At 48.5% G+C, this 18,193-nt stretch overlaps 1 protein-coding gene across 12 annotated transcripts in view; it reads left to right on the top strand.

Moving 5' to 3' along the window:
- R3HDM1 (R3H domain containing 1) overlaps window positions 1-18,193 on the top strand; it is a 532,254-nt gene that overhangs the window by 354,076 nt on the left and 159,985 nt on the right. For all 12 annotated transcript variants that reach the window (XM_085645759.1, XM_085645754.1, XM_085645751.1 and 9 more), the window contains 2 exons: window positions 1,886-2,043; window positions 5,673-5,827. In XM_085645759.1, coding sequence (XP_085501885.1) covers window positions 1,886-2,043; window positions 5,673-5,827 — 313 coding nt within the window. The remainder of the gene's footprint in view (window positions 1-1,885; window positions 2,044-5,672; window positions 5,828-18,193) is intronic.

Raw genomic sequence — 18,193 nt, 5'->3', positions numbered from 1 at the left:
CCACTTGTGTGAGGAATACCTGCACTGTGTTAGGATCCCCACTGTACCTCTCTGGTGTTGCCAAGGGGATGGCTACCGGCATTTCCACCACTACCGCAGGGGTCTGGTTCGTGAGGGAGGTGCTGGGCGTGAGCGGGTCCAATTGGATAGCATCCAGTCTGGCTTTTACATCGGCTGTTTCTTGCCTAGAGGCAGCCACTTCAACTTGCATGGCCGCTACAGCAGCCAGCACATCATCAAGTGTTGCCATGTCTGTTATCGACCGGGAGACAGTTAGTGTTATTAAGGTCGGATATTTTGTAACGCCCTGAACGTCTCAGGATCGTTTAACAGACACGACAATGAGGACGCAACCACTTGTGAAGGGTTAGTTCTTTTAATGAAGGCAAATAAAATGCAAAGAACAAACAAAAGTTATAGTCACTGGAATCCTCCAGGCTAAGTACGTTACCAGCCCACAGCACGGATGGTCCTAACCGTCCTCTACATATACGCCGATCCCGGCGTATGCCAACAGAGGGCAGAAATGAAATGGCCGACAATGCCAATCGGTAGGCTGTGAGGGGCACGAAGAGTGTTGGGGAGAATCGAGGAGTCAGGGAAACACCCAGCCGGGGTCTCTACCTGAAGGGAGCAGCCGCTCAACCTCTTCCTCAGACTGCACCGGGACGCAGAGTCACCTCCTGGTGATGCGTCACCGATACCCCAATCACAAGCAAGAAGACTGAACCGAGAGCAGCCGCTCGATCGATCCTGTGGACTTCCGAGTCTGTAACGCGGCAAACACCTCCTGGTGTGCGTTACAGCTGGCAGTCCCTGTGTCTCTGGTCGGGCTGGGAGTTACGACTCCAACCAGCAAAAGCGCCACTGCGCTTGGACTCAGCCGAGTCAAAAAGCGAAGCTCAATGGTTGACCGGTAGAGCTTCCGGGTCCTTCACAGGTGACGATGGGGCAAGACACGGCCCAGGGAGTAACGACTCGACCTACCTCCGTTCTTGCCTTACTGGAGCACCACTCCGGAACACTGCTCTTCACGAAGCAGGTACGTCGGTGTAAACACAATATCCGACAGCCTTGTACCTCCCGGTTCCTCCCTTTATAGGGCGTGTTTTCCTTGAGTTATGTAACAGCTCTCCTGTTTACATAAGGGCGTGTTTCCCTTGAGTTATGTAACAGCTCTCCTGTTTACATAAGGGCGTGTTTCCCTTGAGTTATGTAACAGCTCTCCTGTTTACATAAGGGCGTGTTTCCCTTGTATGACAGGAATTCTTGACAACACCACAACTTGTACTCCTAAACAAAAACTGAGACTTCAGTTAATATTGAGAGACATGCATAAAAATCCACAAACACCTACCAATTCCTTTTAGAGTATTCATACAGGCCCAGAAGAGGGGCATAATGTCTTTGTTGGAAGGATGCTGTGACCATGGTGACTGTGGGTATCTATGAACCGGGGTGACTTGTGGAACCTGAAGAGCTTCCGGGATTAGTACCAGATAGCGATTTCAAAGGTGGATGAACAGGATGAAATGCTTTGAATGCCTTTGAGAGGAATTCCAATTGATTGCACCCAACCCTTGAAATACATTCTGCTATGGCATGCACTATGTAAATTAAAAAAGAATCGACGACATATGGTGGCCTCTTGTTCCAAGCTGAAACCTGTATGTCTGTTAACTTAATTCCCAGCTTGATATCTACTTTGTCACAATGTTAATAAGTATTTCAGAAGGTGCCACTTGATGCCAAGGTGTAGTTTAGAGGAATGACCATTACCTGTAATTATTATTGCTTTAAATTAAAATATAAAATGATTGGTGTAGTTCATTAGTGGATTTCCTCTTATGTAACATAAAATTGAGATGTATGTTTTTAATTCCAGGTTACCAGGCTGTTATGCCTAACCAGCAGCAAACCTTCCATGGGTTAGTTGGGGTTCAACAGTCCCAGAGTCCAAATATGGCCAGTGGCCAACACAGCAACCTAGGAAATCACATTCAGGGTGTGATGGTTCAGTATCCGTCTGTGCCATCCTATCAGGTGGGTAGTTTGACTGTATTCACAGATATAGTTTTTAATTTAAAATGTTTTCATTGGTTCACTTTGTAGATCTTTTGATGCATGCTGTTGCTACATGAGTCTTGATCGGTGTCATAACTCAGAGCATTTTTCAGATGCAACTTCTGACAGCAACTGATTGGGCAGGGAGAATAAAACATTTCAGAGTTGAGAAGACTGCAAAAGCCATATGTCTTAACACAAACTGTATGGAAAAACAAAAACCGTGGCATACACATATCCCAAAGAGAAAACCCTGCAACAAGGACAGGTTAGCATTGGGTTGACTCCTTTCTGAGGCAAATTACTTCTTTTAAGTACTGCGTGTGCTATAATTTATTTATTATATTTACGAAGCATGAAAGTACTGGTAAGGTGCTGGCACTGATCACCTATCAAGCTTTCTTAGACAATGGTAGGAGTTTGGTATCCAAGTGGTTAATAAGTAACCACAATTGAGCATTTTGCAAAAAAACAAGATGGTTGCATTTAATATGTATGAGTTCCCACACTTTCCAATTAGGAAATTAAACATTGCAGTGAGACACCAGATTCAGAGTGCAACCAACCACTGGATTAAATCATAGTGCAGTGCGCACAACCAGAGCTTGGGTCTCAACCAGATTTTCTTCATCCACTCAGCTATTGCATGTATGCAGTTCTGGAATCTGAGTATCAGCTGTACGTGCCATCAAGGAAAATCCAAAAGATTGTATCAGGAAAACCAAAGGGGTGGTGCAAAAATGGAGCAAAGTCAAACTCTGGGATGTACGCCACAAAACACTGAATGAGTGTTGGATGTAAGACTTGAGGGGAGGGAGTGTGATGGTTTCAATCTGACCAGTGAGAAAGCAAGGTATCAAACCCAAAACCTTACTGATTCCAAAGTAATAAAGACTTGAAATAAATGTGATGTGGTATCAAAAGCAGTCAAGAGGTCTCACATAATCCTGGAATCTAGTCACCCTTAATTTGTAATTATCCTTGGCCGATAGAGGACTGATGCAAAGGCAACCTTTGTACTGAGATGGATTGGAATTCTAGGTATGATCCAGAATGTCATTGTCATCAATGATTGTGTAAAGTTGCTGATTCACTTATTTCTCAAATGCTTTAGGAAGAAATTTAAGTCAAGAAGTAAGTCAAACCTGCTAGGCATAGCTTGATCGACAGCAGGATTCCATAAAAGCAGTCCGCTATACTGTCCTTTAGTGTCCCTGTTACAAGCTGCTGTAACAGAGGCATGGCCTAAGGATTAACTACACATGAAGCATATGTACAAAAATCTAAATAAAGCCTTTATTTGTAAAGCGCAAACTACTCACCCCTAAGGGGTCTCAAGCGCTGGGGACCATCGGCGAGATTAAGTGCGCTATTGCCTTGAGTTACATGGTGCTGAGCTGCCGCCGGTACGGGGATAGAACCATGAGCCTTGCGCTCCGGAGTCAGCCGCCCTTGCCGCTGTGCCATACCCTCTCCATGAAGCTTATATTAATGCTGAGTCCCTAACAGAGTGCCCGCCACCAGTCCCCTGCAATCATCAGAGTCTGTTGACCTGTCAGGACCAAGGTGATCCAGTGAAACACAGCATATTGACCTACCAGTCTCCAAGTCAGCAGCTCCCAGCCACATTGCAAATTTTGTTTTACTTTGACCTACCTTACTGCTGCTCTCCACCTCTGACTCTAACCCAGGTATCTCCAACCAGTCGATCATGAGCTACCATTAGCTCTCAGAATACCTTCAGAGTAGCTCACAGCCTTGAGTACATTTTTGAATAAGCACAGGATCACATTTTTCTTTTAAAGTTAAAGGAAGGCTAGGTTTACATTATTATCCTCAGGCTGCAGCTAGCTGGGCCTGATGAAGAGCAGTGCTCAATGCCAGGCTGGGGCACAAAGACAAAAATCTGAAGTATTTAACCTTTAATGTCCTTGTAGACTCAATATTGGAGCATGAGAACAAAACCATGTTCCTGAATGATTTTAAATGGAAGAAAATTAAAATGAAAAGTAACCTTAATGATTAACTCTTCATTTTAATTTCCTCCCATTTCAAAGTGTCGCATTTACAAGCTGCAGGCCTTTTGCTCCCACTGGCCAATAGACGCTGTGTCATATTTATATCTGAAAATTTGTCATTTTTTTCAAATGGGAGAAATTTAAAGTGAAGAGAACTTTTTGTATTACATCTTAATGTTTTTCTTCACTTTTAATTAAGCCAATTATGTCTTACTGTTTTATGAAGCATGTTTGTTCACTTAAAATTCCTCCCATTTAAACAAATTTATTTTTGTGTAATAAATGTCACCCTGTTTGCAGGCCGCAGGGAGCAAGATGCTTGGTGTTTGTAAATGTGGCACTTGGAAATGGGAGAAAATTTGAATGAGTTTTATAAAATCTATATAAACCAAGTTAACTGTTCAATTTAATTTTCTTGATACAGTATCATATTTACAAGTACATAATACAGCCATTATTTTCAGTGGTAGGAATTAAAATTGCTGAAAAATGTTCCAGATTCTGAACATTTTTGCAGAACATTTTTCTGCTATTTTCTCCCATTAGCGTTATACATGTAATGGTGCCACATATGGCGAAAGGTATGTCCGGTGCCACAAGTACATACAGCAGAAACTCTGTCACTCATAAACACTTAGGGCCTTTTTATGACATTAGCGGTCATATCCTATTCATACACACATGTTCATACGTCCCCGAAGACCACGCTCACACATGGCAGTCCTGCCATACTGTCCGTAGTCAATTTTTTTTGTTCAAACCATAGTATCTGGCTCCATGGACATTGGGCTTAAAGTCAATTAAACTGGGTGTCTATTAACAATGTGCGAGTTGCTTGGCCTTCAGTAGCTCATAATGATTTTCACTGATCAGAAGTAGCTCTCACTATAGAAAAAGTTGGAGACCCCTGCTCTAACCAATTATTTATCATGCCCACTTGCATTGCATCAGCCACCATTGAAGGTCAAGTCTATCATTACTTTTCTCCTTCTTTCTAGTATTTGGTTCTCGCTTATGTTTCATCATAGGTGTGTCTGATAATAGCAAGGTAGAATACAGAGAACAGGTGGTAAAGCGAAGAAGCAACTTTATTAACCTCCATGTGTGTCCTGTTATCTTCCTTAAGCTGCTGCCTATACACTCGCTCTCCCTCAGTGTGTAGCAGTAGTTTGCTGCCTTCACTTAGTATTATTAAAAGTGAACCTGCACCACATTATAATACAGTGCAGCTGTTGAAACCCACTGTACAATGGAGTCAACATATATCCCTACAAATTAATCTTTATACAGATGCATCAGGATCTAAGCATTTCCCCCCTTCTGAATTACTCACATGTGGTGTCCCCATAAGTCAGCAGAACATTTAAGCTTAGATTAAAATGTGTATATTAAACAAAACATGTGATGTCAGCACAGATTCAAGTTGCTCGGATAAGCATCTCCCCCAATAAAACACAAGTGCCAGGAAAAATTGCAGGTATTGTAGGGACATCACATGTCTTGGGCTGATTTTTGTTATGGTTGCCCTCGCCAGTGCAGTTTCTTGTTATGTTTTGAATATACAGACTTTTATATTCTTTGCTCGATTAGGTTTCCATGCAGCAAGGTTCACAAGGAATGCCTCAGCAGACGTATCAACAGCCTGTTTTAATCACCAACCACCAGTCCAATCAAGGCGTATTACCCACAACAGGGATGCCAGTTTATTATAGTGTGCTTCCACCTAGTCAACAAAATAATTCAAGGTGAGTTCGCTTCATTTACTATTGTACAAGCTTGTTCATTTTCTGTTATTTCATGTTAAATGTGTTTCAATTCATACTTGTAACATGTGTGGGTTTAGAAGTTGGAATTGTTTTGTATCAAAAATCACTATACACAATTTCCAACGCCTGCTATTCTAAAAGTACAGGCAAACTAAAAGGCGACTTGGGAGTAAAGAATTTAAACAACATCATAAGTGGTCTTTTGCTGTAATAGTGCTTCCCCTTTAAGAACTTTTGGACCAGCTGAAGTTCGATGAAGAGGTGGACCTTTTTTACCCTCAACTACTTTAATTTGTGGTTGCACACCACAGGGATGCAGCAGATTGCTTTCCGAGGAGTTCTTTTTTAAATTGTTTTGATATTCTTGCTGTCTTCCTTGTTTTGTGAACTCTGACCTGACGAGGCTTTTAAAAGAAAGGTCTCGGGGGCGTGGCTAAGATGGCGGCGAGATAGGACGTGTTTTCCTATCCCTCCAGCGCCGCCCGACATTTGCCTTGATTATCGCCCCCAATTCTGCCCATCTGCGCTTACAGGCTGGTGAATTGTTGCCTGCGATCATCCTGGCATAAACGGCGGGCTCCTTTCTTGCTGTCCCGGTGTTTATCCCAGAGAGCTGGCCTGCCCGGCCCCGGCCTTGCTGCGGCACGGCGGACCCTGGGGTGGACTCGGCAGCGTTGAGGTTGGCTGCTGCTTCGCGTGGGGGCCCCTGGGAAGACGTTGGATACTTGGGTCCTCCTTGCGCTGCCCTGTAGGTGGACCGCCGGCCGGTGATAGCTTCTGGAGCGCCCGTCATTTTCTGCTTCCTCGGTGGCGCGGCTGCTCTGTGATGGCGGCAGGCCCTCGGGCCGAGAAGATCTCCGGGTGAGGAGGGGGCCCTCCGCTGCTATTGGAGGAGTCCTATTGCACCCGCACTTGGGCGGCTGAGGTGAGGAGCGGAGGGGCGGTGAGTGTGATGGGTCCGCAGACCGGCGGACGGCGCCCGTGCTGGAGGCGGATGAGAGGAGGGGGCAGTGGGCAGAGTGCAGAGAGCGGCGCTCGGCCGGCAGCCCTGATTGCTCCGAGGGCCTCCGCATCTACCGTTGTGCTGCGCTGCTGGTGGAGGTGAGGAGCGCGGGCTGCTGCCTGTGGTGGGGCTCGGTCCGCATTTTGGCGGACGCCGTTGTGGCTGATTGTGGGGGCGGGGGCTGTCGGCTCCTGGGCCCCCCCAGTCCCTCCTGCTTGCATAGGAGGCTGGTGCCGGCTGGGGACGCGTGCTGGAGGCGACACCTGGAGTGACGCGCGTGGCCTATTGCCCATATGGATTATGCCTGCGACTTGGGGCTCATGATCTGCCGCACTCCGGTGAGGTTTGTGGTCGGCCCGTAATTCGGCGGGTGGAGGTGGAACGACGGGCCGTGTGCTCTCTTCTGCTCGCTGGTGGCTGGGGCCCCCCTGGTGGGACTTTGGGGACCAGGTCTGGCTATTACCACATCGTGGTGCACTCTTCGGGGGTGCCTCCTCATTGGATTGCTCTTGCTTGTTCCCAGGCGCTGCGGTGCTGGGGTAAATGCTCCTTTGCCGGCTCGGCCCTCATGGTCGTGGCCTGCTTCACCCCTCCGTGACTCGCTTCCCGACGGCCTGCCCTGTGGGGGGGGCCCTGTCGGGGGCTGGAACGGCTTCTTCCCCTTGCTTGAGTCTGGGCTTCCCTGCGGCAGTTCGCCGCCACTTTTCTGCACCATGTCGTCCAATAAAGGTAAAAGAGACCAGGCCCTGTAGGGCCCTTTCCAGGCCGCCCCTGGCCCGCCCGCTTCGCAGCCCGACACCAGGTCCCCTGCACTGGATGATGAGGATGCGCCAGCGACCAAAGCTTTTATGGTTGAGCTGTTCTCCTCCATGAAAGAGGACATTCAAGAGTTGCGCTCCCAGCTCTCCTCGGATCTTAAGGATGTCAGGCGGGATGTCGACGCAAGAAAGAGAGCGGGTTGTGACTTTGGAGGAATATGACCTGGGTAGGAAAGACGACTTGCACCAACTTCAACAGGAGATGATCCGACTCAAAGAACAGAATCTGGATCTCCAGGCGCACGCAGAGGATTTGGAGAATCGCTCCAGACGAAATATTATCCGCATTCGGGTGGTTCCGTGGAAGGAAGAGGGAGATGATCTCCGTGCCTACATCAGTGCCCTGTTTCAGCAGATCCTGGGTGATGAGGGGGGTCGGGAGGTCCAGTTGGACCGGGTCCACCGGGTGGGTCTCCCGCTCGGTGCTAAGGCTCCCCCTCCGGATATCCTTGTCTGTGTACACGATTTCCAAATTAAGGAACGAATCCTCCGCAAAGCCAGAGACCTGCATCCGGTGCAGTTCCGAGGTCATCAGCCTGCTATCTTTCAGGACTTGGCGGCTTCCACGCTGGCTAAGCGCAGAGCGTTTAAGCTTGTTACCAATCATCTCAGAGAACGGGGTATACCTTACTCTTCGGGTCATCCATTCCGCCTCATCTTTAAGCTCAACGGCAAGCTACTGCAACTTCCCTCCCTAGAGGATGCCTGTTCCGCGCTGGGCTTGGACCGACCTTCTACTCCTCCTGAGCCTGCTCATGCTCGCACTCGACGGCGCAGGCGCTCCTCGGACTGGCAGCGGGTTGGGGGTTCATCGTCTAGCTCTAAGCCGGATGCATCTGTCAGGCGGCTGGTAAGAGAGGCGGTCCTTTCGTCGGTGTCGCAGGTGGCCGACAACACTGATGTCCCTTGGTTCACGTACCTTGGCATCCTTTTGGGCTCAGTTGTTGGCGCTGGAGGGGAGGAGGCGTTCGGCGGCACACACTTTCTCTGCTCCCTGACGTGCTGGGGACTTGTTAGGTGCCCTATGGTTCCAATTAGGGATGCGCCGCTCCCCTTTGAACATTTGTTCAGTGAGACGAACTGTTGTCATTTCCTTCGAGTTCCAGTTTTTGCCCTTTTGCTTCAGGGGTTTTTCTTTTTGGAGGGCGGGGATTTTCTTAGGAGACAACCTTCAAACTTGTTTCCTTGGGTGCTCACTGTTTTGTATTTTTCTTGTCTTTTTTTTTTTTTTTTTTTTTTCCTAGAATATTGCTTTATTAGATTATATATATATTTTTTTTTTTTTTTTTTTTTGAAACCGTTTATTGCAGTTTGAAAAAGTTACAGGTATGGGCCTACAACCACTCGGCCGGCCGCTAGAGTGACAAAAGCATATTGCATACATACAGTAAGAGTCTCTTGGCAGTGCAGATTAGCAAAACAGGAGAAATCAATGTTGCAGGCCGCATAGCTCCATGCCCACAGTACGGTTCCCTTTTATCAAAACAAAACAACACAAAAAACCACACCCGCAAGGCAACCCGCAATCCAGAGTGACAGCACGTGCTCCATAAGTGGGGGATCCGAACCAGCAGCAGAACTCTGAGGAGGGGAATGGGAGTAGATCAGGGACTGGGGGACCGCGCGCCCGCGGCCGAGGGAGGGGGGCAGTCTAGGGAGACGGAGCAGGCGAGGCAGCCGGTAGCAGTGGTGGCTCACAAATACCCCCGCGGTAGGCGTTCCAGGGGCCCCAGAGTTTCACCCACGCCCCAGGCTTACCCCTCGCCACATACACCACCTTTTCACGAAACATACACCAATCCATATGCTCCTTCCAGGCCGACACCGCAGGGGGCCTCTGGGATCCCCACAATTGAGCAATGTCACGCTTAGCTATCATGTATCCCAGAGTCACCCACCGCGTCTGCGGGACCGAATAGTCATTCGGTTCCCATACATTCAGCAAGCATCTCCTCGCTTCAGGCAGCAGCGTGACACGCGTCACCACACGCAGGACCTCATGCACACCACGCCAGAATCGCTCCACCTTCGGGCACTCCCACAGTATATGCATGAAAGTCGCCAACGCACCACAGCCACGCTTACACAGTCCGTCACCAGCAAAACCCATACGCAGAAGCCTTGGCCCCGTCACGTACACCCGGTGAAGGATCTTGAGCTGGACGAAACGAAGGCGAGCCGGGATGGCCACCTCTTTCGGAGAGGCCACCGCGGAAATCCAATCCTCGTCGTCCAGCTCCAGCCCGTCGGCAACCCAGGCCTCGCGAAGACTAGTCAGCAGGCACGATCTATCGTTGATCAGTTTTTTGTATATGAGGGAGATCGTGCTGTCCGGTACATGGCCATCCAGCACTCTGTCCTCCAGGGGGGAAGACTCCGGAATGGATGCGACATCCGGGAAGACGGAGCCCAGCGCATGGCGGACTTGTAGGTACCGAAAGTACTCACTGCCCTGCAGCTGAAACTCCGCCTGCAGCGTCTCAAAAGTTTTGAATCCCCCCCTCGTCCAGAGATCTCCCACCGTGCTGATTCCGATCGTGTCCCACTTCGCAAAGCCCTTCGACGTCCACAGGGAGCCCAACCTCTCAGACGCATACAGCGGTGACGCCCGGGTCAAACGGTCCTTCCACCCCATAGCTGCATTAGCCGCGTGCCAGACACGCACCATGACACGCGTCGGTCCCGTCAAACGGGAGTCGGGCGCGCCAGAGTAGAGCGCGCGATTGTAATCGCCACCGGGTAGGAGCATCTTATCCATCTCAAATGCCGGGTTCAAGGCGGGCCCGTAAAGGCCATGATTAATTGCAGCCAGTTGGGAGGCCCAGTAATACCGTTTAATGTCCGGGAGGGCGACCCCCCCATCGTACCACGGGAGCGTCAATTTAGCCAGAGCAATGCGCGGCCTCCCGTCCCAGAACAGGCGCCGCTGGAGGCCCTCCACCTCACGGAAATAGCGTGCCGGTACCAAGTCCATAGTATTCTGGAGGGCGTAGAGGAAGCGCGGCAGGGACATCATTTTAAACAAGGCCGCTCGGCCGAGCGGCGAGAGCGGCAGACGCCGCCAGCGCACCACGTCCTCCCTCAAGCGCTGGAGGGGGGGTAGCAAATTCCGTTCATAGCGGGCCTCCGGGTCAAGAGTGATATAGATACCCAGGTACCGAAAACCTTGAGAGGCAATCTGGATCGGACAGTCCCGTGGTAGGATATTTTTCTTGTCTTGTTTTTGTTGTGTCTTGCTCAGGGATTTTTTATGTCATCGACAGGGGTTATTATGGGGTGTTTTTTTGGGGCTCCGCATCAGTTCATGGCCGTGATCGGCTGATAGTCCAAATGGTGAGGCTGATTTCCTTTAGGGTTGATCCCGGGGGTCTGGGGTCGGTATATAGATGCTCCCTTCTTTTCTGTATCGATGAGTAGGGACCTGACTATTGTGAGTTTGAATGTGCAAGGGCTGAATAATCCGGTCAATCGGTTAGCCATACTGTCCCTCTAAGAGAATGCTGGGGGGGATATCTGTTTACTGCAAGAAACCCACCTTCTGCCTAAAGATACCAAGCGTATGTGGGATAGGGGCTTCCCACTGCAGTTTTGGTCCTCGGGCCAGTCCAAACACAATGGGGTGGCAATCCTTTTTAGCGCACGGTCGCAGTGCAAGTTGGTCTCTACGATAGCAGAGATGAAAGGGCGGTTCCTGGCAGTCAGGGTGCAATGGGGGGACATGCATTTTATGGTGGGGTCTTTATATGCCCCGAACGAACGGCAGGAACCCTTCTTGCGCTTGGCCCTATCTGAGGCTCTTGCTTCCCCGGATTCAGCGCTTCTGATTGGGGGAGACTTAAATCTGGTAATGGATCCGGAGGTTGATAGGTCGGGGCTGCGGTCCAACCAAGCGGGGGCATTGTCAAGGGCTGGGAAACAGTGGCTTTCTGACTGCGGATTAGGTGATGTGTGGCGAATACAGCACCCAAAAGACCGCGACTATACCTACTTTTCAGCGGCACACAAAACATACGCCCATCTTGATCACTCTCTGGCCTCTACATCTCTTCTCCCTCATTTGCGCACTGCGGCTATTACTCCTCGATCCCTCTCAGATAATGCCCTCCTCTGTGCACGTTCTATTCCTCTGGGCTGGCGCCTTCGTGATTCCGTGCTTCACTCCGATGATATCATTCAAAGGATCCGATCCGTTATTAAGCACTCTATCTTTCAGAACACGCCCATTGCGTCGGTCTGGGAAGCCTTGAAACTCGTAGTTCGTGGGGAATTTATTGCGGTTGCTGCGTCTTTTACGCAACTCTGCAAACAGAAACGTGTGGAGCTAGAGGCGGCGGTTGAGGAACTGAAAGCGGTTCACAAGTGCACCGGGGTGTGGAGGGAGTTGGAAACACGGAGCCATATGCTGAAGCATCTGGATCTGGATAGGGCTGAACATGCGCTCCTGCGGCTGCGGCATAAATTCTACCTCAGTGGGGATAAGAGTGGGAGGATGCTGGCGCATCGATTACGAGCACAGGCACAGATGTCTGCCATCCCTGTCATCCGGGGTACGAATGCAGTGGAACATACCACGGATGCCCTGATTGCTGATACATTCTGTCAATTTTACCCCAACCTTTACTCGACGGAAGACGCCCCTTTGCCCGATCCAAGAGACTATCTGTCCTCCAGTAATATCACCCCCTTACTTAAGTCATCGGCCGATGATCTAGACTCTCCTATCCGTCTCGAGGAGGTGATTTCGACAATTGCGCGGCTCAAAGTGGCTAAATCGCCTGGCCCGGATGGCTTTTCAGCCTTATTCTATAAGCAGTTCTGTGTGACATTGGCTCCTCTTTTAACAAAGCTTTTGAATTCCTTCCTCGATACCAGGGAGGTGACTCCTTCCATGTCCATTATTCATAGATCGCGTACCCCGACCTTTCTGCTGTCAATAGACGCGGAGAAGGCCTTTGATCGGGTAGACTGGAATTTTTTATTTGCGGTGCTTTGTACATTTGGATTTGGGGACAATTTAACTCGATGGGTGCGCGGTCTATACGCCTCCCCCAGGGTGACGGTGCGGGTTAATGGCTGCAAATCCGCCCTGTTCCCTATTGCCCGGGGCACGCAACAAGGCTGCCCCTTATCTCCCCTCTTATTTGCGCGCTATATGGAGCCTTTTCCTCAGCACATTGGTTCCAAACCTGATGTGGTGGGTTTGAAGTTTGGAACGGACACCCATAAAATCAGTATGTATGCTGATGACGTCATCCTCTCTCTTACGCAGCCGCGGACGACTCTGCGGTACTTGGCGACAGAGCTCTCTATCTTTGGAGAGTTGGCGGGGTTTAAGGTTAACTTCACAAAGTCACAAATTCTTAATATCTCTATCCCGGAGGCAGAGATTCAGGACCTCCAGCAAGAATTTCACTTTCAGTGGGTATCCACGGGTATTACCTATCTAGGCATTCGTTTGACCCCTTTCATTGCTAAAACAGCCGCTCTTAACTACTCTCTGTTGCTGGAACAGGCGGCTAAGGCCCTGGTGGCCTGGTCTTGTCTCAAATTGGCATGGTTTAACTGGCTTGCGGCAGTGAAGATGACGGTTCTACTGCGCATCCTCTATATCTTCCAAATGCTCTCTTTGGGCACGCCGCCAGGTGCCCTCCGCAAACTCCAGGGGCTGCTTAATAGATTCCTGTGGGACAATGAGAAACCACGCCTTGCGCTTGCGCATGTGACCTCCCCGAAAGCGCAGGGAGGGCTTGGCTTCTCCATCGTGCGCGCCTACTACCAGGCAACATGTCTTTGCTTCATCACGGAGTGGAACAGACCGCTTTCCAGCAAGAATTTTATGGATCAGACAGTGGCTTGCCGGAACATATTGCGGGAGCTGTGGCTTCTACGTCGGCACAGAGCTTGGGGGCTATACTCTTCTCCGATTACTTCCCCGACTCCTAAAGTGTGGGATCGATTTGCGGGCCCGAAGGGGTGGATGACGTTTCCCTCTCCTTTGTCACCCATAGTCGATAACCCCAACTTTCCGCCAGGTTGCGCATCCCATCTTCCAACGATGGCGGGAGGAAGGTTGTAAGCGGGTAGGTGACCTGTTTGATCACAGGGCTGTGATCCCCTTTCCTCAGTTGTGTAGGGATCATGAGTTGCTGGAGGCCGATGCCTTTCACTACGTGCAGGTTGAACACTGGGTTACGCGGCCGGAGAATTTCGGGCTAATTTCCCGTCCCCTGACGTCCTTCGAAAAATGGCTGGGGTGTAAAACGGACGATCGGAAACTCATCTCTGAACTCTGTGCCCTAATCACCTCACAAACGCAGAGGCGCCGCACCAAAGTGCAGGTTCGATGGGAAACTGACCTGGGGAGGCCTTTATCGCAAAAGGAGTGGGACCACATTTTTTACAGGGCAGATCATACTGCTTCCAACACTGCACGGGCCGAATCTGCCTATTACTCACTGGTATTATACACCAGTGCGCATTAAGAGGTGGGACAATTCCAAGTCAGACCTCTGCTGGCGGGGGTGTGGTTCTGTTGGCACTCTGCTTTGGGGCTGCCCCAAACTAGTGTGCTATTGGACTGCAATAATTGATGATATTGATGCAGCTTTCCAGATCACTTTGCCGCGTACGCCCGAACACACCTTGCTAGGTCTTCCCCATCCTAAGTTTTTTCCGCTGAAGTTGCTGAGAGGTAAACAAATAGCCATGGCATTGCTGGCAGCGCAACAGGTGGTCTTAGCTCCCTTTTTGCAGATCCTCTCTAAAGATATGAGGGAAATTACGTGCCCGAAATATTTGCAAATTTTGCGCCTCGTACCTCAAGAGCCTCCGGGCGCATCGGGGAATTGACTAACTGGTTCTGCGACCCCTGTGTGGAGACTTGAATGACGGCCTTGTCTGATCTGAACTGATGCGGTGGGTGGGTGGGGGGGTTTGTTTCTTTGTTCCTGTCTTTTTTGTTAGATAAAAGTGGCACTTTCATTTTGTGCCTACCTGGCTCACTCTGGCTTCCTCTCACTGCGAGGTCGGCCTCAGGGATGTAGACCTATACGCTGTGTCTTTCTCTACAGTTCTCGCTCTGCCGGCGCTCAGATATAGGCAGTATAGTTGTGTATTTGCTTCTTTGTGACCACATAAAAACATGATTCATTCTAAAAGAAAACTAGGGAGTCTTACTGCATGACCTCAGGTTCAAAAATTGTACATAAAGACCTTGTTGGCCTCTGCTTCCAGCAGTGACAGACTTCCATGCATTATGATTTATCCTCCCCTTCCAGCAGCTCGGTAAACGAAAGCGCTCCAATTCTGAATGGTCTGCCAGCATTTTCTGGGTGTTCAGTGACTCCGTCTCAAGGCACACCATAGCACGAAATAGTCCTTAAAGGATGCATGCTGATTGTGCGTCTTCTGCATGTGATCTGGGTTTGGGACTTCATTGCTTACATTTACTTCTCAAGACCTTGCACCCAAGGCAGTGTTTTAAATGTGGCCACAAATATCCTAGTTGTCAATGGGAACTTGTGTTTATTTGGTGACATTGTTTTTAGGATCTCTTCCTAAGCTATGTCTACTGTGATCAACAAGGGCTCCACTGCAGCCCAACATTGGTATACACTGTTGTCCAAACTTATAATCACAAGGTGGATGAAGCAAAAGGTTCTGCATCTAAGTGCCGCCCTTGAGCCTCTACAGAGGTCTTGAACCTATAGACCTATCCTCTGCCAAACTGGATGAGCTGCATTAGGAAGAATCACTGTGCCACTGGAATCAAGCTATCCTGGCTGAAGAGGGGTGAAACCCTTAAACCGGTCCTAGGATGCTTGTTTCCGGTCCAAGGAGGACCTGACTTGGCAGTTTGGGCTGGACTGTTCCCATGAGGCACAGGTCAAGACTGATTTACATATGGCCAGGTTTACACCGGGGTGGCACGGTGAGCAAAATAATGATGGATTTAACCCAGATCTCTTGACTGGGGTTGAATGTTTTGATTTGTTCTGCATTCCGTCCATCAATTGTGTGTGTTTTTCATTGGGGAGACTTGGCAGTGTCATTTTACCTCATATACTCTATGCTGCAGCATATATAAGCCCTGCAGGGGTCCTCTCTCGGTATTCACACTGGCCCTTGCAGTTCTCAGGCCAGCACATTATTAAGCTCTGAGCCTCAGGACTGCTGCATTTTCTGTGAACTCCATCTTGCTTGGATAGAATCATGAGGAGAACCAGGTCCTCATTCGACTGGTGTGTCGATGGATAGTTCTTCCTGCAGGTTCCTCCCCTCATTAAAGTATCTACAGGTGGTCTGGAAACCAGGTGACTCAGTGCGACTTTAGCCTGCTAAACTGACAACACTAGAGTATATTAGATGAGAATAGGCAAGCTGGCACCCGTTCCTTTTTTCCATACCTTATCAAAGTTGATCCAGTGCTTTCTTTGTTTTTCTATGATGAAATTCCTCAGTACTTTGTTAGCGATTAGGTCAAATGTCTCCTCCTAAAATTCCTGGGTTAAACCCTGTTGCAGGTGCTGCAAGAGAAATTACTTTTTCAGGCCCACGTCACCTCTGAATGTGGTCTCTGCGTTTGGAACATAATGGAGTGGTCTGCAACGCCTGTTCTTCATTGCATTTGACTGCCATCAGGGGGCAGGAGTAAATGGTGCCAGTCCCTGCCCTTTGCAGTCACAGGCTTCCTCGGTCGAAGACGTCTCCTAGTTGGGCTACTGTGACCATCTAAGCACCTTGATGGTATGAGGCCTTTCATCCATATCAGAGTAGTGTTTGCCTGTTAGAGTACTGGCGTTGCTGTCGGTTCTTCTTGCCCTGAAAGCATTTCTGCCTTCCATTGTAGTGAGCACCATTCAAGTTTTATCAAAGCAGAACCACCATCTATTATATCAACAGAAGGAGTAGTTTGGGATCTTACCGTCTGGTATGGGAGGCGATTTTTCTGTTGCAGTGGGCACAGTGATATATAATTTTCCAAGTAGCAGCTCACCTTGCAGGTTCCCTCAGTCTGAGATTGGATGCTTCTGTTCCTCACTTTGAGGTATCAAGACTTATAACTACATTCTAAAATGTCAAAGGTAACCTTCTCCAGTTTGCGATAGTCATATGTGGATCTCACATGTAGCAGAAAAGTTACTTGTGCCATTAATCACAAAATTGTTTCAGTAGGAAATCATAGATTATTAATGGTCCCTCCTGTTGAATTAGCTCACCCATTGATAGACATTTAATAAGCAAACTGCATGCTGTACTTTGTTCATACCAAACCTTTTGTCGAAAAGATACTTCAAGGCAAACTTTAAACAATACTTTTCTGTCAAATCAATCAATCCACAATATACAGCAATGAAAATAACTCATGGATTTTACATTGGTTAATGAGAATGCACAAAGACCATATTTTGTCTTCACTTTGCCTTATGAAAAACGACAGTCTTTCAAGCAACAAGGGAGAACCCACAAAATGTTTGCTCCCCTCAGCATGTGAATGCCTCATTGGTAGCTACTCAGTTTCCTTGTTTTGGGGTCCTTGGTGGGGACTTAGGAGTAATCCAAATCAATCCAGAAAACTATTATAAGAAGGTTTTATTGTGTCTTTTTTGCATAAGTAGGTTTTCTAAATGTCCTCCTCACATTTCACACCCAATCCAGAGGGGGGATTTTAAGAAAATGTACTGGTTCAAAAAGAGCGATGCAAGAAAACCTTAGTAAAATAATTTTCTGGATACATTTGCAGGAAGTTGTATCCTTCTGAAGAAAATAAATAGCAATATTTTTGGTGAACATAAAATCTTCCTCACTGGCCTTTTACCTCCCCTGATGAGTTAATACCATGTAGAATACTAAGGTCCCAAGGTTTGCAAACTTGTTATGTGCTGTTATTGCTGCTGTCTTGGATACTCTCTGCACTCATTGATGGAACGTGCCCTGGTTGGCACCTAATAAACTAACATGTCACACCTGGTAGTGGAGTGGTGGCTGGAGCCGCATGGCACCACCTAGCAGCAGTGGAGAGTCATTGCTGAGTAAACGTTTCTGGACCTGTCTGGCACCTGGTGGGATATCCATAAGGTGATGAATCTGCAGAGATATTATGTATTGAACAGAAATAATGTTACAACAGCTAAGTAACTTTTTCTTCTAACCCACTGGGTCTCCTTCTCTGCAAAACATTCACAAAATGTTCTACTCTGCTTCCGATGCACAGATCTGCAACCCCAATAGCATACACAAGCCCCATACTGCCATGTCAAGCCTTTGAAGTGATCTTCTCCTATTTAACATAGGATGAGCTTTCAAAGAAAATGAATACATTGGATAAAGATTTCTGACAAGGACTGGATTTTCATTCAAGATGATTGAAAATCAACTGCTTTCATGTCTGATTACGGTTGTAATTAATTCAAAGCACACTACCACAATACCTACCTCGTTCGTGTACAAATAAAGCTGCAAAATTGGCTCATTCCGTGGTCAATAAACCTTCATGTTGCTGCAAGAGGAGCTTACCACCCCTTC

This window comes from Triturus cristatus, chromosome 3_1 (genome assembly GCF_964204655.1).
Source record: "Triturus cristatus chromosome 3_1, aTriCri1.1, whole genome shotgun sequence".
NCBI lineage: Eukaryota > Metazoa > Chordata > Amphibia > Caudata > Salamandridae > Triturus > Triturus cristatus.
The sequence above is the reverse complement of the archived record's forward strand: the minus strand, read 5'-3'. Positions and strand labels throughout refer to the sequence as shown.